Source organism: Bombina bombina, chromosome 4, assembly GCF_027579735.1.
Source record: "Bombina bombina isolate aBomBom1 chromosome 4, aBomBom1.pri, whole genome shotgun sequence".
NCBI lineage: Eukaryota > Metazoa > Chordata > Amphibia > Anura > Bombinatoridae > Bombina > Bombina bombina.
Genome location: NC_069502.1, coordinates 140,003,495 through 140,028,205, shown reverse-complemented (window position 1 = coordinate 140,028,205; position 24,711 = coordinate 140,003,495). Strand labels below are relative to the sequence as shown.

At 38.4% G+C, this 24,711-nt stretch overlaps 1 protein-coding gene across 1 annotated transcript in view; it reads right to left on the bottom strand.

The window, feature by feature from the left end:
* Nucleotides 1-24,711, bottom strand: part of WDR35 (WD repeat domain 35) — a 291,517-nt gene that overhangs the window by 226,952 nt on the left and 39,854 nt on the right. Inside the window, 3 exon segments of the mRNA XM_053709650.1 lie at nucleotides 15,740-15,865; nucleotides 19,359-19,504; nucleotides 23,177-23,342. Coding sequence (XP_053565625.1) covers nucleotides 15,740-15,865; nucleotides 19,359-19,504; nucleotides 23,177-23,342 — 438 coding nt within the window.

The window sequence follows — 24,711 nt, the reverse complement described above, 5'->3', positions numbered from 1 at the left end:
GACGACCGCTCCATTTTGCAGCCACCTCGAGGACTCTTAGACTCTGGAGTGTCAGCAGCAGACGGAAGGACTCTGGCTTTGCATCAGAAAGATACAGATAGCCAGTGTGTACGAGTGCCAGAGTCCTGGTATTACCCTCCACATGCGATCCCCACTATTCCGGTAGAGAGAAGCATAGGAGGACCGGCCGGTATGAATCCGGCTCTAGATGATGGAGTATTGTACATACCTTGGCGAGAAAACCAGCTTACAACTCTCACTGCCTATATTAAAGTCGGAATAGGCTAAAAGTGGACTCAGATAGACTGCTGGAAAGGCTAGTAGACTGTATGATATTGTTTTGGGACATATTCCTCTCTCACAGCCTATGTCTTAACTGCACAGTCACCCATGCATGGTTTTAGATTTCTTCAATGGTTAGGCAATATTTTTGCGTTTAGTCTTGTTAACCAACAATTTATATTGTGTTAGTTCATAATCCTTTTTTGTAATGTTTTATCTATTCTATAGCTCTAAACAGCTATATAACTATGTGTGCTCAGCCAAGTTATTTAGAGCCCGGTTCTTTAAGATATTTATGTGAATGTAGGAGGTTTTTGAAACTTGAACCTGCTTATTCCCGTTTATATGCACCCTAACTGCATGCTATACTTTTAATTCAGGGGAAGCACCTGCTGATTGAATAATTCTATGTAGAGCAATGGAGATGATTTATACAACATACCATATAAAACAGGCTATCCCAAAAGATTTAATACTGAATGCCATCCATTAAGGTTGAGTATAGCACATTGGAGATTTTAGACAAATTTTATGTTAATGCACTGAGATTTTCTTTGCTGTAGTTCACATCTATCTGATGGCCTATATTAACTCTTTACATATAGAATTTACTACTTAAATGTTATATATCAGTCATAAGCATAATGCTGACAGTGTGGGAAACATGCTAGCCCCAATATTTTTGCTCAGGCTCTTATGCTGACCAATAGAAGATCAGTTTACCTAGGCTCTATAGAAGTTTTTATAGCAACTTTTGATTATTGGGTATGTATTTAAGCATTGTATGTCCATCTGTTCAATATTAATTTATCCATTTTTAGTACATCTGTTTGCAGCTCAGTTCCAACAAGGGCATATCAAGCTTCTAACTATTTTCATCTTCTTACTGTTACTGTTTGCATTTCTATCCCATCTATTTGCAGTTCACATCCAACTTTGGCATATCAAGTTTATAGCTATTGAAATACAACAGTTACATATATTAGGAGTGCCTGCTGGCGTAATTAATTTACCCCCCATAACCCAGATCTGTACACAACATATCTGCATGTGTTGCTTTTGCTAGCAGGATTAACTGGTTTAAATATCTACATTTGCATATCTTAATGCAAGCTGAGTAGGCCCCCTTTTACATTACTTTAGCATTACCATAAATATCTTCTAACAGGCACCAGCGAAAACTTGCAAGTAAAATATTAAACTCACGTTGGGTAATAAACATAACAAGTTGCAACTCTTTATTGCTGACTCTATAAGTAAAGTACTAGTCTTTCATATCTCTTCCAGTGGAATACCCCCACAATATGAGCACCATAGTCATTCTACCATGCTCCTGGTTATATTATAGCTAATCAATAATCACACCCATCTTTCCCACTACACAAGCCCATACAATCCTTTAACATTAATGTTAGCTCTAAAAATTTGAGATGTTATGATGAGATTAGACAGATTCAGTTAATATAACAAACTACACTTTTATTCTAGCCAATGACCTCTAGTATTAATCAGCTGTATGTGAACTGATGCTATATCACTAATTCCCCACACACTCCTGTGTATTCACCTCACGATGTCATCCTATATATAGAAGATAGTTTGATTTGTCCCCCTAACCTCTTGCTCCATAGTATATAAGTCTTACTATAGAAAATAGTGCTAAGCCATCCTAAGCCCTGATAAAGTTTCTTTACTAGCTATTATTCCCTTAACCTTATGGGTATAACCATATTATTTGAGGGGAAATTTAAAGACAAAGACTAACCTAATTTGCACTATGACTCACAAGACGCAATTCTCCCCTGACAGTCCTGAGGTCTCTATGCTTGCACACTTCTAAGATCTCAGCATGGACCTTAACCCATTTACATTCTCTTATATGGCTCCGCCCTCCACCTCTTCCCCTATGTGTATAGCGGTGCTTATCCGCTGAATATCCCCCCCCCCCCCTATATATCTCGGCCCAAGAGTGGCTGATGCATATACTAACTCTCCACAAGCTGATATCTATGACTCAATTAATTCATCCTCTGTTTTCTATTGAACTGTGGAGATCATCCGTCAATTATATAACATAAAATGAAGTTCTATTTCACCTCGCCTAAACTCTTGTCTATCTGCATGTTAAGATTTGATATGTATTTATCTTGGTACATGTGCATATTGTTTTTTTTTTCTCAATAATGTCAGTTTATAGACAATGTACTACTCTCTTTGATGTAACTTTGGCCTTTGGGCGAATCTTGTATGTTGATCTATACTTTAACTTCAATAAAAAATTATTTAAAAAAAAAAAAAAATATAGAACATGGTAGGCCTAAAATCTGCGTGTTGATTGGTTATAGAGAGAAAATTAACAAAGCAACCCATAAAAAACTTTTATTAGGTACTATTTATCGTTAAGTGAAAGAATGAAAATGAGGAGAAGCGCTAAAAAAGCTAAAGGTGCTAAACAGTTTAAAAATAATTGCTATACAGACAAAATAGAAATAAATAGGATCAGTTTACTAGTTATAATTTAAAACAAACAATCACATTGATATATGTCCTAAAAAAGGAAAAAACATAGATCATTTAAGAATCGGACGTCTCCGATGTAAAAAAACACACAATAAAAACTGTTGTTGCCAATATACACCTTATCTCAGTATTATGAGGGAGAAGTCAGCATCAAATCTAAAGTCCTCAGATGATTCAAAGGAGAACCAGAGCCGGGTTAGTGTAGACCCGTTTTACCTTTAGGTGTACCGTCCGTGTATCAAGAGGCACCTCTGTGAGGCGTGTACGTGTCCCGTGACGTCACAAATCGGGAGGCGTCGTCTCTGTATGGGCAATCCTATTGGTCAGGATAGCTTGAAGGTGAACTATAGCGGCCGCTATAATAAAGATTGTGAACTCCGCTCTTAGTGCAGGATCACACGCAGGGTCACAAAATAACCAGATTTCCTCTGTAGATCTAATAATAAAAGGACCATTAGTGTGTGACTTGAGACCGGCTTCAATTTAAGCGCCTGGCCCTTCACAGTGTAGTCCTCGTTTTGTCCGTGGGTAGCTGAAGAATCCTTCACTCCAAAAAAGAGAAATACAGTCCTTTTAGACAAGATGTGAAGTGTAAGGCAGCTGTAACTATCATCAACGTGTTTCTCCCTCTTACAGGGCTTTCTCAAGATCTTGAGAAAGCCCTGTAAGAGGGAGAAACACGTTGGAGTGAAGGATTCTTCAGCTACCCACGGACAAAACGAGGACTACACTGTGAAGGGCCAGGCGCTTAAATTGAAGCCGGTCTCAAGTCACACACTAATGGTCCTTTTATTATTAGATCTACAGAGGAAATCTGGTTATTTTGTGACCCTGCGTGTGATCCTGCACTAAGAGCGGAGTTCACAATCTTTATTATAGCGGCCGCTATAGTTCACCTTCAAGCTATCCTGACCAATAGGATTGCCCATACAGAGACGACGCCTCCCGATTTGTGACATCACGGGACACGTACACGCCTCACAGAGGTGCCTCTTGATACACGGACGGTACACCTAAAGGTAAAACGGGTCTACACTAACCCGGCTCTGGTTCTCCTTTGAATCATCTGAGGACTTTAGATTTGATGCTGACTTCTCCCTCATAATACTGAGATAAGGTGTATATTGGCAACAACAGTTTTTATTGTGTGTTTTTTATACATCGGAGACGTCCGATTCTTAAATGATCTATGTTTTTTCCTTTTTTAGGACATATATCAATGTGATTGTTTGTTTTAAATTATAACTAGTAAACTGATCCTATTTATTTCTATTTTGTCTGTATAGCAATTATTTTTAAACTGTTTAGCACCTTTAGCTTTTTTAGCGCTTCTCCTCATTTTCATTCTTTCACTTATCTTTTTTCCCTAATTTGAGGGACTTTAGGGTTGGAGTAGCCTGGTGCCTCTTGCGCACACTTTAACACACTTACACACAACTATTTATCGTTATGCAGAATGCCTAAACCTTTCTCAGTTTTGTTTTTGAACTGACGGCTAAGGAAGATAATTTTTTGTTTTATTTTAAATTTTGTAATCCCGATACCTGTGAGTCTATAATACACTGAATATGTGTGAACTATATTGTAGTGTTGGATGTGGTATAGGTATGCACTTATTTTCTCCAGATGGAGATGATGATAACATTACTAAATGAGAATCTTCAGGATTATAATTTAGAAGATTATTGACTTGGTGTATATATATTAAGCATGCGAATATGATCTAGTAGACTGTAATATATTATTGGATGTGATATTAATATGAACTTTATTGTGTATATATATTGAGCATATTAATGTAATCTAGTACTGTAGTATATTATTAGATGTAATATTAATATGTGCATTATTCTCAAAAGGGAGTGATAATAAAGTTGCTGAATAGTAATGTTCAGGATGGTTATCAATCTTTGTTATGTGTATTGAGCTTATGATGGTATTCTAATAAGGTGTTTAATGATGGTAAACTCATAATTGTGAGTATACGCCTATGACTGTTTGGTAAAATTCATTGGATGGTCACATATGGAATGAAGGTTTGTGTGTGTGTGTTCGTAGGAATATGTGAAAAATGTGAGTGGTGTGAAAAAAGAAACAATATGTGAAAAAATATGAAAAATATGAATAATATAAAAGATAAATAAAACACAATGTTAATTAAAAATGTAATATGTATGCAGATGTTGAAAGACAATATGTGTCACCCAATGGTGTTCCACAGTTTATTATATGTGAGGCTGTATCGTGTATTAGCGGTGTGTGTGACAAATAATTGTGATGTATGTAAATAATCGATTTGTGTGTGTTATGTCGTGTATATGAGTTTGATATTTGTGTGCCTATAATGTGTAATGTACATAAGTATGATGTATGTGTGCAAATTGTTGTCAGGTGTATCTGTAATATAAGATAAGTAGATGTATCTGTAGTGTGGAATAGATAGATGTATTGATCTGTTACTAAATGATGACAGCATGTAGACATGGAGGGGAGAGGGATGTGTTAGTGTATTGGGAAGAAAAGGCTGCAGAGTTGGGTGTATGAGTATTTGTAAGCTGAAGGAAAAGTTGAATTACTATGGTGGTAATATCCATCAATTAAAAGCTGCCAGATCCAAATTGGCATTCAGCCCCAGTGGATATAGTGTCCTTAAACGATAAATCCAGAATGTTTCGCGTTGTCTCAATCTAATTAGTCTGTTATAATCATTGTTTTTTGGAACAAAATCAATGGGGATGTATTTATAAATATAAGGATTTCCATTATGTTTTGTCAAGCAATGATGGGGTATGCTATGTTTGATGTTCTTTTTCTTGGAATTTTTACAATTGCGGTGGTGTTCCCCCCACCTAGTACGTAGTCTCCTGGATGTACGACCTACGTACTTGAGGCCACATATGCACTCCATAAGATATACTGTATAGGAGGATTCGCAATTGAAAAAAATGGGAATCTGAAAATTTTCTCCTGTAACTGTAGATTTGAAATTCTTTATGCCAGATTTGATAATTTTGCATGTCCCACATCCCGATTTGCCACATTTGAACATCCCACATAGGCCAAACAAACCTTTGTTTCGTGTTTGGATATGATTTTTATATTTCTACCCTGAACATGTTTAACTTTTTTGCTTGGAGCTAGTTTGCTTCTTAATGTTGGAGCTCTCCTATACACTATTTTCGGTTTGTCTTTTACTAAGTGTTTTAAAATGGGATCTCTTTGAATAATATGCCAATGTTTGTATAATATATGTTCTAATTGATGAAAGTCGGAATTAAATTGTGTTATGAAAAGAGTCTCTTTCGTCATTGTATTATGTAATTGACTGTTGTCCTTTTTGTTGATTAGAATGTCATTTCTATTTAATAGTGATGCCCTTTCTAAAGACTTGTCAAGTAAATATCGGGGATATTCTTTTTCTAAAAACCTATTGTATAGGATCTTACTTTGTTCCAAAAAAGAGTTATGGTCTGTGCAGTTACGTCTAATCCTTCGAAATTGGCTATAGGGAATATTGTGTATCCACTTTTTGTGGTGATTACTGTTATAGTTGAGGAAGCTGTTACTGTCTACGTCTTTGAAATATGTTTTTGATTTAATTTGGTTATTATCAATACTTAGATAAAGGTCCAAATATTCAATATTGGATGTTTGAATATTGGCTGTGAATTCGATCCCCATATCGTTCTGATTAAGGTGTTCTATGAAGTTGACCGCTGTGGTATTGTCTCCCACCCAAAGGAAGATCAAATCGTCTATATAACGGCCATAGAAGACCAGGCTCGCCCCCAAGTCTGCCGAATAGATGTACTTTTCTTCAAATAGTCCCATAAATAGGTTGGCAAAACTTGGGGCGAACCTGGTCCCCATGGCCGTGCCCTTGGTCTGTAAATAAAAATTATCTTGGTATATAAAATAATTATGTTGAAGTATAAATAAAATACTTTCTAAAATGAAATCACATTGTTGATCAGGTAGATAAATGTCTTTCTTGAGAAAATGTTCAATAGCTTGTAAACCTAAAGTGTGTGAGATGTTGGAGTATAGCGAACTGACGTCGCAAGTTATCCAAAGTAAATCTTTGTCTTCTATGCTAATGTTATTCAAAAGCTGTAGCAAATGGGAGCTATCCTTGATATATGAGGGCAATGTTATTACATATTTTTGAAGATATTGGTCCACGTAATATGACAGATTGTATGTGAGGTTGCCTATTCCAGCAATAATCGGGCGCCCTGGTGGATTGTTTTTATTTTTGTGGATTTTTGGTAAATGGTAATAGTGGGCTATGCTAGGATTTTGTGTTTTAAGAAAATCTTTTTCGTTCTTGTTTAAGATCTTTAAAGAAAAACCTTTGTCTATAAGTTTTGTATATGATTGTAGGTACATATCTGTTGGATCTTGGTGTAGAATCTTATAGTAATTGTTGTCCCCCAATATCCTATTTGCCTCTCTAATATAGTCTTCTAAATTTTGAATAATTATTCCGCCGCCTTTATCAGCATCGCGGATAATGATATTGGGATTATTCTGTAAACTGTGAATAGCCTTTCAAATTAAAGTGAGAGTTTTGCAACATAAAATAAGTATGCATTCCAATCCCCTTCCAACTTGATCAAATGTATATTGATTATAGCGTCTGTTTTAAAAATGACCATAATCCCAGGTATAATACTGCACAAGAACTCCAAGAATGAATATATATAAGTGAAAAAATGTGATTCTATTACTGATATGCTAAAAATGTAAGAAACAATGATCTATATTGAACTAATTACCAGGGTCAATGTAAGCTTTAAGCAGTAAACATGTAACAGCTGTGCAGCAATGTCCATGTGGAGGACTATAAAAGAACTATTTTGCAAAATGTCCATCAAATGGAATGGTAATAGCGACATATAGTTGGTTACAAAGATATCTCAATAGGCATAAGTCAATCCCTGCCCCAGTAGAGCATCCAAAAGTACACATCAATAGAACACAGCGTAAGCAAGGGAACTCAGACCAGATTACATAAAAAGTTTAGGTAAAAGCACATGGTCCTATCGCTCATAGCATAGGTATCCAGGAGTTAGATCAATACATAAAGAGAACATGAGCTGATCAATAAGGTATAGGCAAAAAACAGCGTTATTGCCTTGTGTTAGGACAAATGATGCAATAGCTTGAATGCATAACTTATACTGTAGATGGAGTTATCTCTTGACATCAAAGCAATGTTAAAACTTTACAACAAGGCATATACCTCTATTCCAACAGACAAGCACATTATTAATATTGATAGTGATTGTTAGTGTATGGTAGGTTAAAGCAACAACATAATAAAACATAAATGGCCAACAGGGCTATAATTAAAAACAATACCATAACATTACAGCAGTCATGCAAGACCGGACTCTATACAGTTTCTCTGATGCAGTTCTGCAATGGACTAATAGGATTTACATTGGAAGTCCAGTGTTGTGAGATCCATTGCAGCACAGTTAGGTAAAACGTTATTAAAAAAAAGGCAATAATTAGTCCCCATATTAACTAAAGATACAGAGACACCCAGTAACGGTACTGGGTGGGTTAATCCAGCTAAAAAGTTCATCCAATTCCAACACAAGCTAGGAGTAAACAAAGGTACCTCAGCAAAGAATAATGTATCTCAGGAGAAAGACGACAAAATTATTTCAGCATGCTGGAGTCCTGTCGTTTCTTTTCAGCGTATTCCACAGCCATGATGACTGGTAGGATCGCTCTGGGATTTGAGACACAGTGTACAGGCATGTGTTGAAATGCAGCATTACTTGGCTTAACTATATCCAGAGCTTCAATCAATGTGACTACGAAGGTTGTCGCTTTCCCCTCCATTGGTGACATAAAATACAGAGAGGTGTGCGATACTGAGAGATCTGACTTGAGTTTGATCTGACCTGATTGAGAAGCCTGCTCCTCCGTTACACAAATTTCCTGCCTCGCCACCTTCTCTCTGCGTCTCGAGAAAATCCCTCTTTGATCTACGTCAGAATTCTCGTGGAGTAAAACAGCTTCAGGTTGGCGCCATTTTGATGGAGCAAGCAAGGATCCCGAAGTCCGAATCTCCGCCAACTGTTGCGTAGTATTTTCCAGCCGAGTGAATGCCAGAAGCATCAGGTCCTGTAACCATTCCAAAACTTGGTGATCTTCTGAGGGTAAATTATTCATTTTTCAGTCCCAAGTGAGTTCAGATCACTAGGATATTACGCCAGGAGACCCGTTGTGGTGTTAATGTGCGGTTTCTGCGCCACTGAGTCACTTATGAGCCCTCCGGGGGCAAGGGTGATGTTTTTACCCTTCTCAAAGTGAATAGGTGGTCGGCCCACCGTTGAGATACAGTGTCCAACAAGCCAAAGCATCGGGGATGCGGTAGCTGTGGGTTTTTAGGCTAATTTGTTTAGAGTCTTCACGGAGCTCTTCAGTCATGCTACCCTTCGTTGGTCCCGCCCACCGTTAGTCGATATATAAGATTTTTAAAATAAATTTATCTGTATAAAAATTGTAATGTAAATCATATAAATCATAAAACTGAAAAAGGAAATCTCATATGAAATAGGTGAATGAATATACGATAAGTCAATAAATATAAAAATAGGTAAAAAAAAATATATAAACACTTTATTTATGTTATCACACACTATATGACAAAGGAGAAGATCTCATGTGTCTATTACTTCAAGAAAATAATGAGCAGCAAACGCAAAGGTAAAAGTAAAAACCAACATACACACAATATAAATAATCAGTTAGGATAAAACGATAACTTGAACATCTGCTGCAGACAGGACAAGTATCGGTACACTGGGTAGATAAAGTTTCCAGGCAGAGTGAGCCAAGTCACAAACTGCCAATCTAGCGTGTTAGGTGAAATTCAGCAACCGTGCTCACAGCACAATGTGAAGAGAGAGCGTTGGTACCTTATTTGAGAGACTCTGGAGCTCCGAGTATTTATATCCAAGCGGAGGTGGTTATACCACCTGAAAAACAGTTCTGGGATCCTTTTGGGGTACATAGAAGAAAGCCGCCGAGCTCCTCTCCTCTGCACATCCTAGATTCCTCCCTCAGCTGTATTTCCTTCTGTTTTTCCTGGAGTATAGTGTCTCTCAATAGCCAAAAGAAGAAAAGAAAGAAGAGACGGTTCTTAAAAGCCCAAGAAGAAGATACCGCCCTAGTGGAATGAGCCGTAATCTTCTCAGGAGGCTGTTGACCAGGCTTCTCATAGGCCAAACGTATGACACTTCTCAGCCAGAATGAGAGCGAAGTTGCAGTAGCCTACTGGACCCTGCGTTCACCATCATATAACACAAACAAAGAATTGGATTGTCTGAAATCTTTAGTCGCCTGAAGATAAAACTTTAAGGTGCGATCTACATCCAGATTGTGAAGCAAATGTTCCTTCGGAGAGGAAAGATTGATGTTACGATCCGAAACCACCTTAGGCAGAAAACCTAACTTAGTACATAAAACTGCTTTATCTGCGTGAAACACAAGATAAGGGGGATCGCATTGTAAAGCAGATATCTCAGAAACTCTGCGAGCAGAAGCGATAGCCAACAAAAACAAAAAAACTTTCCAAGATAAAAGTTCAAGATCAACAGAATGCATTGGCTCAAACGGAGCCTACTGCAAAACACAAAGAACCAGGTTAAGGCTCCAAGGAGGAGCGACTGGTTTAAATACAGGTCTGATTCTAGTCAAGGCCTGAACAAAGGACTGAACATCAAAAAGATCCGCAAATCTCTTGTGCAGTAAGACAGACAGGGCAGATATCTGACCCTTGAGGGAGCTGGCCGATAGACCCTTCTCCAAATCATCCTGGAGAAAGGACAGAATGCGATTAACTCTCACCTTGTGCCAAGGAAAGCCACATTCCTCACACCAATTTATATAGGTACGTCACCCTCTATGGTAAATACGGAGAGTAACCGGCTTACAAGCTTGAATCAGAGTATCAATAAAACTCTCAGAAAAGCCTCTCTTAGACAAGACATTCAATCTCCACGCAGTCAGCCTCAGAGAGCTTAGATTTTGATGAAGGAAAGGATCCTGACTTAGTAGATCGTCCGAGACGGCAATCTCCATGGAGGAGAGGAAGACATCCTCCCCAGGTCCGCCAACCAGTTTCTGCGGGACCAAGAGGGAGCTATAAGAATTACAGAGGCTTGTTCCTGCTTGATGCAGGCAATGACTCGAGGCAAAAGAGCCAATGGAGGAAACAGATATATGAGCTTTAACCTCCAAGGAACCGCTAACCCGTCCACTAAATCCGCCTGAGGATCCCTCGATCTCGATTTTTACCTGGGAAGCTTGGCATTGAGTTGAGAAGTCATGAGGTCGATCTCCGGAACCCCCCCACCTGAGGGTTATTTCTGAGAATACGTCTGGGTGAAGCGACCACTCCCCTGGGTGAAAGGACTGTCTGCTTAGAAAGTCTGCTTCCCAATTGTCCACACCCAGGATGTGTATCGCAGATAGAAGACACGAGTAAGATTCCGCCCACTGGAGAATCCGAGACATTTCCTTCATCGCTAGGGAACTTCTTGTTCCTCCCTGATGGTTTATGTAAGCAACTGAAGTTATGTTGTCTGATTGGAATCTGATATACCGGACAGAGTGGAGCTGAGGCCATATCCTTAGAGCATTGTAAATGGCCTGCAGTTCCAGTATATTTATAGGAAGAACCGACTCTTCTTGAAACCAAATCCCCTGAGCCTTCCTGGGACCCCAGACTGCTCCCCAGCCTGAAAGTCTAGCATCCATTGTCACAATCTCCCAGGATGGTGTCAAGAAGCATGTGCCCTGGGAGAGGTGATCTTGAGAGAGCCATCAAGAGAAAGAGAGCCTCTCGCCGGATTGTCCAAGACTATCTGTTGGGAAAGGTCTGAGTGATCGCCGTTCCATTGCCTCAGCATACATAACTGTAGAGGTCGAAGATGGAAGCGAGAAAAAGGAATAATGTCCATGGAGGAAACCATGAGACCAATTACTTCCATGCACAGAGACACCGAAGGATTTGAGGTTGCCTGAAGAGAACGACAGGTTGTAATAAGCTTTGAGCGTCTCTGATCTGTTAGAAAAATCATGGGAAGAGACTCTGTATGACATCTTGCCAAATGAGAAGATGGAGCCTGAACCAAGATATTGTTTAGGTAAGGAGCCACCATGATATCCTGAGATCTGGCTACCGCAAGGAGAGCTCCTAATACCTTTGTGAATATTCTGGGAGCAGTGGCTAAGCCGAACGGAAGAGCTATGAAATGTCGATGCAGAAAGGCAAACCTCAGGAACTAAACGTGATCCTTATGGATCAGAACGTGTAAGTATGTGTCCTATAGGTTGATAGTCGTTATAAACTGACCCTCCTGGACCAATGGGAGAATGAATCTGATAGAGTACCATCGTTCAAGATGGAAACTGAGGAATTTGTTGAGGCATCTTAAATCCAAGATTGGACGAAAGGATTTCTCATTCTTGGGAACCACAGGTTTGAATAAAACCCCAGCTCCCTCTGAGACGGGGGAACTGGAACAATTACTCCCAGAGAGGAAAGCTCTTGCACGCAATCTAAGAAAGCTGTTCACTTTTCTGGCTTTGTGGAAAGCCTTGAGAGTAGGAATCTGAGCCTTGGCTGAACGAAAGGAACAAAAATTAGAAGGCTCTCAACACTTAGCCTTCACCTTCTTATCCTGGGGAAGGATCCTTTTCCCCCCTGTAACCATTGAAATAATGGAGTCCAGATCTGGACTGAACAACATTTTTCCCTTGAAGGGAAGAGAGATGAGTCTAGCTTTGGAAACTATATCTGCGGACCAGGATTTTAACCAAAGGGCCCTACGAGATAGGACTGTGAAACCTGATGACTTAGCGTTCAGGGGGATAATCTGCATGTTAGCGTTGTAAATTAAAGAATTAGCTATCTTAATAGCCTTGATACAATCATGGATCTTGTCTAGAGGAGATTCAACTTATATTAACTCTTATAAAGAGTCACACCAGTAGGTTGCTGCACCTGCAACGGCAGCTACTGCTGCGGCAGGTTGGAAAAGAAAACCCATGTGTTGAAACATTCTCCTTAAGTAACCCTCCAACTTCCTGTCCATGGGGTCCTTAAAAGATGTACTATACTCAAGAGGAATCGTGGTCCTCTTAGCAAGAGTTGAAATTGCTCCATCCACCTTAGGGATGGAATTCCAAATTGGAGTCTGGAACTGGAAACATTTTCTTAAAACTTGCGGAAGGAGAAAAAGGGAGTTCCTATTCTTTCCCACTCCTTCAAGATAATGTCCACTATCCGGGCGGGGACCGGAAAAGTCTCCGGAGGTTTCTTAACATCATAGACCCTGTCTAGTTTAGGAATCTTGGGTTCTTCAGACTGCTTAGCGTCAGGAACGTTTAATATAGACAGGACCTCCTTCAGTAGAAAACGGAGGTTCTCTAATTTAAATCTGAAGTTCGATTCCTCAGGGATAACAGATTTAATCTCTGAAATCTCTGACTCTGAAAACTTAACTATAAAAAGAGAGAGAGATGCACTGAAAGAGAGAGAAGGCCGAAACGATTGTCTGGGGTTGTTGTTTCTCTTGTTCAGAGAAGAATTGCCTGGTATTTTGGTGCTGGACTGTCATTGGGCAGGGTCAGACTGATATGCTACAGGATATTTTTTCTCTGTGAAGGGGCATAGTGTGCTTAAAGAGTATGCACCCTGAGTGGCACCCTAAAATCAACAGGCACGGAAGTTTTTCTAGCTTTTGTTCTGTCTCAGCTGAGTGCATCTGTCTCTCTTTTTATATTTATGCAAATTGCTCTTGGGTCTCCCTAAGAGTAAAAGGGGAAACCAGACGTGGACTCCTTGCACATGCCTTTAGAGAGATGCGACTGCACCTCACTGACGAGGCCCACAGAAGGCCGAAACGATCGTCTGGGGTTGTTGTTTCTCTTGTTCAGAGAAGAATTGCCTGGTATTTCGGTGCTGGACTATCATTGGGCAGGGTCAGACTGATATGCTACAGGATATTTTTTCTCTGTGAAGGGGCATAGTGTGCTAAAAGAGTATGCACCCTGAGTGGCACCCTAAAATGAACAGGCACGGAAGCTTTTCTAGCTTTGTTCTGTCTCAGCTGAGTGCATCTATCTCTCTTTTTATATTTCTGAAAACTAAATCTCAGAAGCTACAGAAGTTAACTCGTCCTCAGAGGGTAGAGACAAACTAGTTAATTCCGACTGAGTAGAAGGATTAACCCCCCGATCAGTATAAATATGTTTAACCTTTCTCTTGCGTTTACTAGAGATAGGGTAAGCCTTTAGCACAGCTGACACAGCAGACTGTAGTTGAGAAGCAAAATCTGCTGTCAAAAAAACACCTCCAACGGGAGGAACAGATGTGCCACAGGGCACTGCATGTGAAGTAGGATTAAAAGGGGACTGCGGCAAAAGCACCAGCATATCCTGGACAACAGTACTGAGAGGTGGAAGGCTTAGAAAGCAAAAATTTGCTAGTGGGAGGGACAGACTTAGACCCCTTCTTGGCTTGTAAAATCATATTTAGACAAGTAGAACAGAATTGTGCAGGAGGACAAACCATGCTTTCCTCACAAAGCAAACAGTTATTAGAAACAATAATAGGAGAACCCTTAGAGGGGTTAACATCAGTATCCTCCAAAGTGGTGAAGAGGCCTCAACAGTAAGAAATTAAATCAAAAGTTACTTTAATTAAGAATGGCACCTCTGCCCAGCAGCCTAGCAGGGGCACTCACCACCTCCTATGATATAAGAGAATGTCGCAACAGTAAGAACTTTTCTCCCCAAGCGGTATCTCAGATATTAGCAAAACAGTCAGCTTGTGAAAATAGAAGCTTTCGACTAGTCAACTGCACCTGATCACATGACCGCAATATCAAAGACCTCCTCCAAAGCGGAGTAAAATCGTGCAAGCTAAATTAAAGCTGCATAGCGCTTCTGAGTCCCTGAAATCACAATTCCCTCATGAGCCACAGTCGCACCTCACAATATACCTCACAAAGTGCTCCGATATTATAAGGAGCAAGCAGCTCAATAAAATACCCTCCATACCGGAGGTGCTTAAACATGTCCCCTGATCCTTTAGAGCAATAAAGTATCACACTGTGATCTTCTAATACAAATCCCTTACTTTTAAGGAAGCCCACTAGGCATTATTCCCATTTAGTATAAAATAAGGACTTACCCTCCTGGATCCATGCTGCAGAGCAGTCACAGCACCTCAAAGTCTGACAGTGTTCTCCAATTCTGACAGGGACCTGAGAATAAGGGAAAGCAGTGTAAAACACTAACACTGGTTTCCCACAGGGTGATAGCAGTAAATTACTAGATAGAGGTCAGAGATTGTTCCCTGTGACATCTAGTAGCTAAAATTTACCACAACTCTCACTGAGAGGATTACATGGTTACTCAAACACCTCAGTCCTCTCTTGAAGGGAAAATACTTATTAAAGGACTCTATTTCTTCTATTCACCTTCTCTGCCATCCTCCTATAGTGGCGAAAGGCAAAGAATAACTGGGGGGATGGGGGAAGTGGGAGGTATATTTATAGCCTTTGGCTGGGGTGTCTATGCCTCCTCCTGGTGGCCAGATGTTGTTATTTCAAACAGTAAGGAATGAGGTTGTGCACTCTCCCTGCCTTTGGAAAGAAACACTTAGAACATTTTTAAGAAGACACCAAAGTCACTTGGTTTTGAGTGATCTTTAAGTTCCCTGTAGCCTTTTTCTTTTACCATATAACCACAATATTTATTTATTTTATTTATTTATAACATATTTTACCAGGACTGTCATTATAACCACAATAAAACGAGGTGTTTAGGTATTCCCATGAAATTAACATGTAATTTATTCAAATGGGGTGCATTTGTTGTTTTACACAAGAACCTGAGTTCTAACCTTATAATCTGGTCGTATGTTTGCAAAATATATGAATGAATCCACAGCAAGTCCAATTCTCAACCCTCCACCTTCCCAGGATACTGCTGCTATTTGTTTTCCAGGAACCTTTAATGTACGTAGGTGCTGAAATGAGAAGAAAATTTTAGTCTGTCTGAAAAGTATTTTATTTGTAAATAAACATTTTATTAAACTGCAAAAACTCAAAATTGTACAGTAATATGGCACGCATGCCATTGATTTCTTTTTTTGTTCAAACTATCAAAGGGGTACAATAATAAGGCATGTGTAATGTACACAAAAAAAAAAATAACTTAGGAACAGAAAGAATATTTTGGGCTAGATTACAAGTGGCGCACTAACGTTAGTGCGAACGCAATATTGAAATATTGCGGCCACATTAGCTTGTGCATGTATTACAAGTTGAAAGTAACTAAATTTGCACTTGTCAGGTTAAAGCGACTGAAGACCTCAGATAAAGGGTTTTATATATTATTTTCATCATCCCAACCACTACCACCACCATCATCATCATTTACAGTATTTGTATAGCGCCACAAAATTCCGTAGCGCTGGGTACAAAGATAGGGGTATACAATGACAAGGATTTGTGATAAAATCCAAAACATAACAAACTATACAAATCTAGTACAGGTAGCCCTCAGTTTAAACCGGGGTTAGGTTCCAGAAGGAATGGTTGTAAATCAAAACCATTGTAAATTGAAACCCAGTTTATAATGTAAGTCAATGGGAAGTGAGGGAGTTAGGTTCCAGGCCCCTCTCAAAATTGTCATAAGTAACACCTAATACATTATTTTTAAAGCTTTGAAATGAAGACTTTAAATGCTAAACAGCATTATAAACCTAATAAAATAACCACACAACAGAGAATATATAATTAAACTAAGTTAAATGAACAAAAACATTTGCTAAACAGCATTATAAACCTAATAAAATATTCACACAACACAGACTTCACTTGCATTTTTCTGCAAACAGTTCTTTCTATGCATTCCAATCTGGACTGATTTATAGACAGGAAGATCTTGTTACTTTGAAATCTGCTCGATAGCTCAGGTCTGGTTAAACTGATTAATTTCAGCTTGCTTGGCTTTGCTGCAACACAAGCGGACAGCTCCACCTACTGGCTATTTTAATAAATGCACTGCTTCTCAATGCTTTTCAATAGCAGTCACATGACTGGGAAAAAAGGTTGTTATTCTGAAACAGTGTAAATTGAACCGTTGTAAACCGAGGGCTACCTGTACAGGAGGAAGAGGGCCCTGCTCTGGAGATCTCACAGTCTACAGGTTGAGGGTGCAGAGACATAAGGTTTGGTGTAACTTATCACATGGATTGAAGTTGCAGCAGTTAGTGATGCAGTTCAATTATTATTTTGGCTAGGATGAGAGATGTAGGAGAGATGGTTAGCCTCTCTGAAAAGGTGTTGTTTCAAGGAGTGTCTGAAGCTATACAAGGTTGGAGAACGTCTTATGGAGCAGGGTAGAGAGTTCCAGAGGACAGGAGCAGCACGTGAGAAGTCTTGGAGACAGGAGTGGTACGTAGAGATAACAGGAGTGGAAAGATGTAGGTCAGAGGTTGATCGAAGGGGACGGGATGGGGACTATTTGGAGATGAGAGAGATAATATAGTTGTGAGTGAGGCTGTTGAGTGCTTTGTCAGTTAGGGTTAATACTTTAAATTGTATTCTGGAGTGTATGGGGAGCCACTGTAGAGACTGACAGAGCGGAGCAGCTGATGAATATCAGCGACTTAGGAAGACGAGTATAGCTGAGGAATAATAGATTGGAGGGAGGAGAGGTGGTGTTTTGGAAGGCAATCTAGAAGTAGATTGCTATAGTCAATGCGTGACAAAATGAGGTAATTAATTAGTATTTTTGTAGTTTTTTAAGTAAGGAAGGGATGAATTCTGAAAATGTTGCGTAGGTGTGCACGACAGGATTTGGTAAGTGAATGTGAATTCTAAGTCAAGTGTAACCCCAAGACAGCGGACCTGGGGTGAGGTGAGAGAATAGAGTCTCCGACCGTCAGAGAAATGTTAGGTGTCGGATGTCTCAAAGAGGGGGGAATAAGAAGCAGCTCAGTTTTGGACAGATTGAGTTAGAGGTAGTGTGAAGAAATCCAAGAGGAAATTGCTGAGAGGCAGTAGGAAATCTGGTTGAGTAGAGGGAGAGATATCAGGAGAGCAAAGATAGATATATACATACACATGTATATATGTGTATACATTTGGATGTATATTTATGTATACGTGTGTATGTTTATATGTGTACAGTATATATGTATACACAAATTAACACATAAATATATATGTATATAAGCATATACATACATATTTACAGAAATAACACAGTCCCCATAAACTCCAATGTAAAGGCTTTTTTCAGTGCCATTTTTTTCTAACACCCCACACCTGCCACTTTTAGCTTATAGCTGATTTTAGCAGTTATTTTTAAAAAAATAAAAGATTTTTTTTTTTTTTAAACCAAAAGACACCACTTTATTTTGGTGGCAAATGGGGGACATTTATAAAATTAACCAGAGATCTGAGCGTCAATTGCTATCGCAAGTTGGTTATTTATTGCACGCCCGTAAACTTCTTTATCTTCTTAATAAAAAACAATGAGCCTAGTGGATGGGCAAGAGTGAAGTTTCAAGAAAGGATACCAAGAGAATAAGAGTAAATCTGATAATACATTGCATGCTTTATCTGAATCATGAAAGTTTCACTTTTACTTTAGTGTCCCTTTAATGCATAATTTTAAACATATGTTTCATAGCCTTTATCCCCACTTGGAATTATACAATTTGTTTTCAGACAGAGTATCAGGCACAGCATAATTTTATGGACTAGTAAAGGAGCAAAAATATCATATTTACCTAAGGAAAACCAATGCAACAACTTTTCAAATATATATTTCTGAGCATGTTCCCTGGTACCTTTACCTGTATATTTTAAGCATTGCCAATGGCACTGTGCATGTGTCATCAATTAAAGGAATAGTAAACACCTTGAGATTTTTATATAAAATGTTAGTCATGAATATTAAAACAACTTTGCAATATACTTTTACTATTTATTTATTTATTTATTTTATTTCTGCTCTATTCATGTAATTTAGTTCAGAACTTGAAATGCACCCTGCTGACTAACCCTTCCCTGCTACATTACTTTCCTAATTAGCAGATAGGAACTACAAAATAGTGCACTTTATCGAAAAATTAGGCTTAGCCTTGTTATCTGCAGACTGAAGTACGGATTGGCTCCTCAAAATAAGGAAGGTGGTGGGTGGAGCTTGGCAATTGAAAAACTATAACTACAGCAAACAAGACGTTAATTTGTTTTAAAAAATTTGGGCTTAGTTTAACTAGAAGGTGTTTACTGTCCCTTTAACAAGTAACCACTCCCTCTCTGCCATTAAATCCAGTGCACTTCATCCCATAACCAATTCCACCAATACATAAACATGAATTTATCAGAACAGCTAAATAACATTTTAATAAGTTGTTTAATATTTTTAGAAGAGTGAAATGAATGAAAAAATTGTATATTATATATATATATATATATATATATATATATCTCTACGGTACATACCTCACCAAACGGAGTGTAGAACTGCACAATATTCACATCCTTATCCTGCCCCGAGACTTTTTGGGATCCTGCCAAAGCCAGAACACTTCCACAGTGGTTCCACTGGATACTTACTACATTCATCCCAGTGTCAATCAAAATAGGATCTGGGAATTATAATGATTGCAAAATCTTTACTATGTTGTAAAAAAAAACACGATAGGGCCAACACACACATATATACTGTATATATATATATATATATATATATATATAATGATAGCAAAAACCTGCACTCACTGGACTTTTCAAACACCAAACATTTAATGTAACGTTTTGGAGACAAAATATCCCCTTCCTCAGACCTCAGGTCTGTCAAAGAGAAAAAAAGAGTAAAAACAATCCTGCAACCCCCTATAAAGCCAATCAAATACAATACACGGACACCTCCCCTTAGAGAACAAAACAGTATTAATATGACACTCAAAATACAGTTAATCAAAACGTGCATTATTAGGGCAACAACAAAATATTTAAATGAGCCTATATCCGGGATCCCTGAATATCAAATATACCGGTATGATTACTACAACTAGCAGACATCTGCTCCAATCATTAAATGTGCACAAAGTATCTAGCAGACTGCTATTTGGCCACAGCAAGTATAGGCAAGTGTATCCAATGGAAGTTGCAGTTCATAGTAACAATACAGGACATAATAATTCCCACCTCTCAATGATAGGGTTTCCTCTGTGAAATAACAAGTGGCAAAGAGTGTAAACTGACAGTCCTCCTAGAGACCAAGCTTACCGTACCCCCAGACACATCATAGGGACTCACCAGCTCTGACTTGGTATTCAAAAAGCATACTGTATCTTACCCTAAATACCAGGATCAGCGTTACTCGATACACACTTGCTCCATGTACCCGCCTCCAATGAGTGACATCACTGGCAGGGTCTTGCTGCTCAAACGCAAGACTGGTGTCCCCAAACGTAGTTGAATTCAAACTCAATGGTAGAGTAAAAGTATAAAATGTCCCTTACATCAGAGAGAGGTATTTGCTCAGTGAAAACAATAGCCACGCTAGTAGTTGCTCATAGCGTGTTCTTTCAGCTTGCAGCTACACGCGTTTCACCCCACAGCTGATTGCTCACAGGGCTTCATCAGGCATGACAAGTTGATGTCTGTCTCATCAATTTGCCTATATTTATACATATTAACTCTTGATTGCCCTAAGCCTAAGATAGCATCAATTTATAAAGTATGCAAGTTTAACCATAGTGTTTGAAAACGGCAACAAAAACATCTACTATTAAATTAAATCTAATATTTACAATTAGAGTATTAGTATTAATTTATAATATCTAAAGGAGTAGGATTTTTAATCAAAACAGTTAGAGATCAAAAAAAATATATTAAGACTATGAACACTTATCAAATCAATGATATCAAAATATGGACAAATATATATAACGCTGCTAATTTTTCAGCTAATAAATGTGTTTGCAAGTGTTTCTAGCATCATTATACCAGAAAAGGAGCATAATTAAGCTCTTCATTTAATCCTTCCAGTTGTCGAGAATTCATGTTATTGACCGATTAGCACTCTGATCTGAGGAGTAGGTTATCCCAGCCCCGCCCCCTCTCAGAGATATCAATCAATTCAAAACCCATGAATCTAAGTCCTTCATCACTGCTGTCATGGCATTCAAAGAAATGACGTGACTATGGTTAAACTTGCATACTTATTATTATTCTTTATTTATAACGCGCCAACAGATTCCGCAGCGCTGCCCATGGGTACAAGGATAACAGTACAGTGGAGAAACAATACGATAAGACACAACATTTTACAGACAAATACAGGGGGAATTGAGGGCCCTGTTCCCGTGGGAACTTACAATCTAGATTACTTTATGAATTGATGCTATCTTAGGCTTAGGGCAATCAAGAGTTAATACACCCATGGCATGTATAAATATAGGCAAATGGATGTGACAGACATCAACTTGTCATGCCTGATGAAGCCCTGTGAGCAATCAGCTGTGGGGTGAAACACGTGTAGCTGTAAGGACACGCTATGAGCAACTACTAGCGTGGCTATTGTTTTCACTGAGCAAATACCTCTCTCTGATGTAAGGGACATTTATACTTTTACTCTACCATTGAGTTTGAATTTGACTACGTTTGGGGACACCAGTCTTGGGTTTGAGCAGCAAGACCCCACCAGTGACGTCAGTCATTGGAGGCGGGCACACGGAGCAAGTGTGTATCGAGTAACGCTGAACCTGGTATTTGGGGTAAGATACAGTCTGCTTTTTGAATACCAAGTCAGAGCTGGTGAGTCCCTATGATGTGTCTGGGGGTACGGTAAGCTTGGTCTCTAGGAGGACTGTCAGTTTACACTCTTTGCCACTTGTTATTTCACAGAGGAAACCCTATCATTGAGAGGTGGGACTTATTATGCCCTGTATCGTTACTATGAACTGCAACTTCCATTGGATACACTTGCCTATACTTGCTGTGGCCAAATAGCAGTCTGCTAGATACTTTGTGCACATTTAATGATTGGAGCAGATTTCTGCTAGTTGTAGTAATCATACCGGTATATTTGATATTCAGGGATCCCGGATATAGGCTCTGTTGAATATTTTGTTGTTGGCCTAATAAAGCACAGGTTTTGATTAACTGTACTTTGAGTGTCATATTAATACTGTTTTGTTCTCTAAGGGGAGGTGTCCGTGTATTGTATTTGATTGGCTTTATAGGGGGTTGCAGCATTGTTTTTACTCTTTTTTTCTCTTTGACAAAATTAATTATATAAACTTCCTGCACCAGGACTACCACGAGTAACTATATACAGTATGTGGTGTCTTGTCCCTAGCCCTCTACATCCCCATTAGCTGGTAATCAGATCAATATAGATAGATAGATAGATAGATAGATAGATAGATAGATATAACAAAACTGTAAGACCACCCAGAAGCTTCCATCACCTAGTTTCCTAGACAAAATCTGCAGAAAAATCACATTACAAGTAAAGCACTTCTGGCTTCCAGATTTTTATATTGGGTTCCTCATGATAGTTAAAAGGGACAAAAAAAATCAAATTTTTTTCTTTCATGATTCAGATAGAACATGCAATTTTAAACAACTTTCCAATTCTTTTTGATTATAAAAATGTTCTTCATTCTTATGGCATCATTTCCTAAAGGAGCAGCAGTGCACTACCAAGAGCTAGCTGAAGACATCTGGTGAGCCAATGATAAGATACATATATGTGCAGCTACCAATCAGCAGATAGCTAGCAACAGTGAATTGCTGCTAATGAGCTAACCAATGTATGTTCTTCAACAAAGGATACTAAGAATACAGCATAAGAGATTGATAAGAGACGTAAACTAGAAAGTAGTTTAAAATTGTATGCTCTAGCTGCTGAATCATAAAATATAATTTTAACTTTACTATCCCTTTAAGTAAATAAATTAATTTTTAAAAAAAAAATACGGGAGACATTTTTTAACTGTTATATTATATGTATATTACATACATGAGACTAATAATGCTTATATAAAAAAAAGGATTTGACATAGAATGTAAAGCAGAAGTTAAATAGAAGGCAGACACTTGGTTACTGTAATGCATTGAGGTATAGGTGGCAAATTACCTATTGCATGAATGATAAGAATATGAAAATAGTGGTCAATGCTGTTAACAAGACAAAGAAGTTAGAAAAGTGAAAAAAGTGCATAACTAATGTAAATGGGAGACTAACTGCAAGAGTTTTTAAAAGTGAATTAAACACTTGATACAGAATCTAAGAGGAATGTACTTACTCTCATCATTCTCATGCCTCATTATTTGGCATCTCCCATTATCAAAACAGATTGCAAGACAAGGGCAGTCTGGCTCCACATAGCCCTTAGTACCCGGGTACCAGTGCATACCAGCAATGCTGAGGGCACCTGTGACATTCACTAAACAGCTAAGGATCATTTTCACCTAGAGAACAGAAATCATTGTCAGTATAAACAGAGGTGAGAGGAATTCATTCATTCAGTGAAGACAACTGTTCTTTTACTTACTCAAAAACAATATCTAACGCAGTGCTAAAACACAAAATACCTTTTGTTTCCTGTTTCACTACAAGTATTTTCCTCATCTGAAATAATTTCAGTTCTGATAGACCATTGATGTGAAAGGTCACTAGGTCTGGTAACAGCTGTGTTTGCTGGGAAAGTTGATCAAACATTCGTATGTTTCTGTTTGGGAGGGTTTGTCAGTAATGCAAGTGCTTACTGTAAACACAACACTATGGATGTGACTCGAATGGTCAGAAATCATCATAAGGTATATGTAAAGATTTGCTCGTGGAAGTCATCATCCCCTTATCAAAGCAATAAGCTCAACCAAATAGGTAGGTGACAAGAAAAGGTAAGTACATATATAACCTATATACTCTGTAAAACATAGTTATGTGACACTGTAAGCATATGGTGTTTTTTCAGCCAAACAACAACTAATATAGGGACACACTTTGAAATGGTAATATAAAATGATACATTGGATATATAAAAAGAACTCTGCAATATGCTTTCATTATTTATTTTGTCCTCTTTTCCTGTAATTCCATTCTGAAATTGTGAGCTTTTCAGTTCCTGTTAGAAATGGAAGTGCAGAGCACAATACATCTGCATGTTATTCTCAGACTAATCTTTTCTTTGAATGCTTCATTCTATCTGGCATTTATTTAGTGTATAATGTCCCTTTAAGCAACTATAACAGGGTAAATCATGCTGGGTATAGTGGTGACATTGTCAGGTGATGGACATATCGTCAGAAGAAAGAATATAAAACCTAGTTATTGCATCTAACTTTCAAACCGGAAAGTGCTATTACTGCAAGAACAACTCCATGCAGGACCAGATGAAAAAAAGAATTAGCTCTTTAAAGTAGCAATGTAAAAATGTAGGCTTAAAGTCAATTTAAAACATTATGACAAGGATATGGAAGAACCTTCTGACCTTTCCCATGGCAGAGAGACAACCTTTGTCAGTTCAGGTTAAATGTGTTTGCTTAAGAGCTCCCCAGTCATGACACTAACATATATCATTAGCTATTTCTACTTCAGTAATGTCAGGTAGCACTGATGTGCCAAACTGCCTTTACATTTGCATTCAATTCATTTTATTTACAGAAATAGGACTTGCTTCACGTATACATGTTTTGTTTGGGGGTTTTTACTGGCTCTCACCAAGCAAAATATTGTGAAAACAGTGTATTCTTTTCTTGACATTATTCCTACAGAATGAACACTTCTACATAGTTTGGAAAGAGATGTACCAAGGCACTTGTAATCTAGGTACTATAT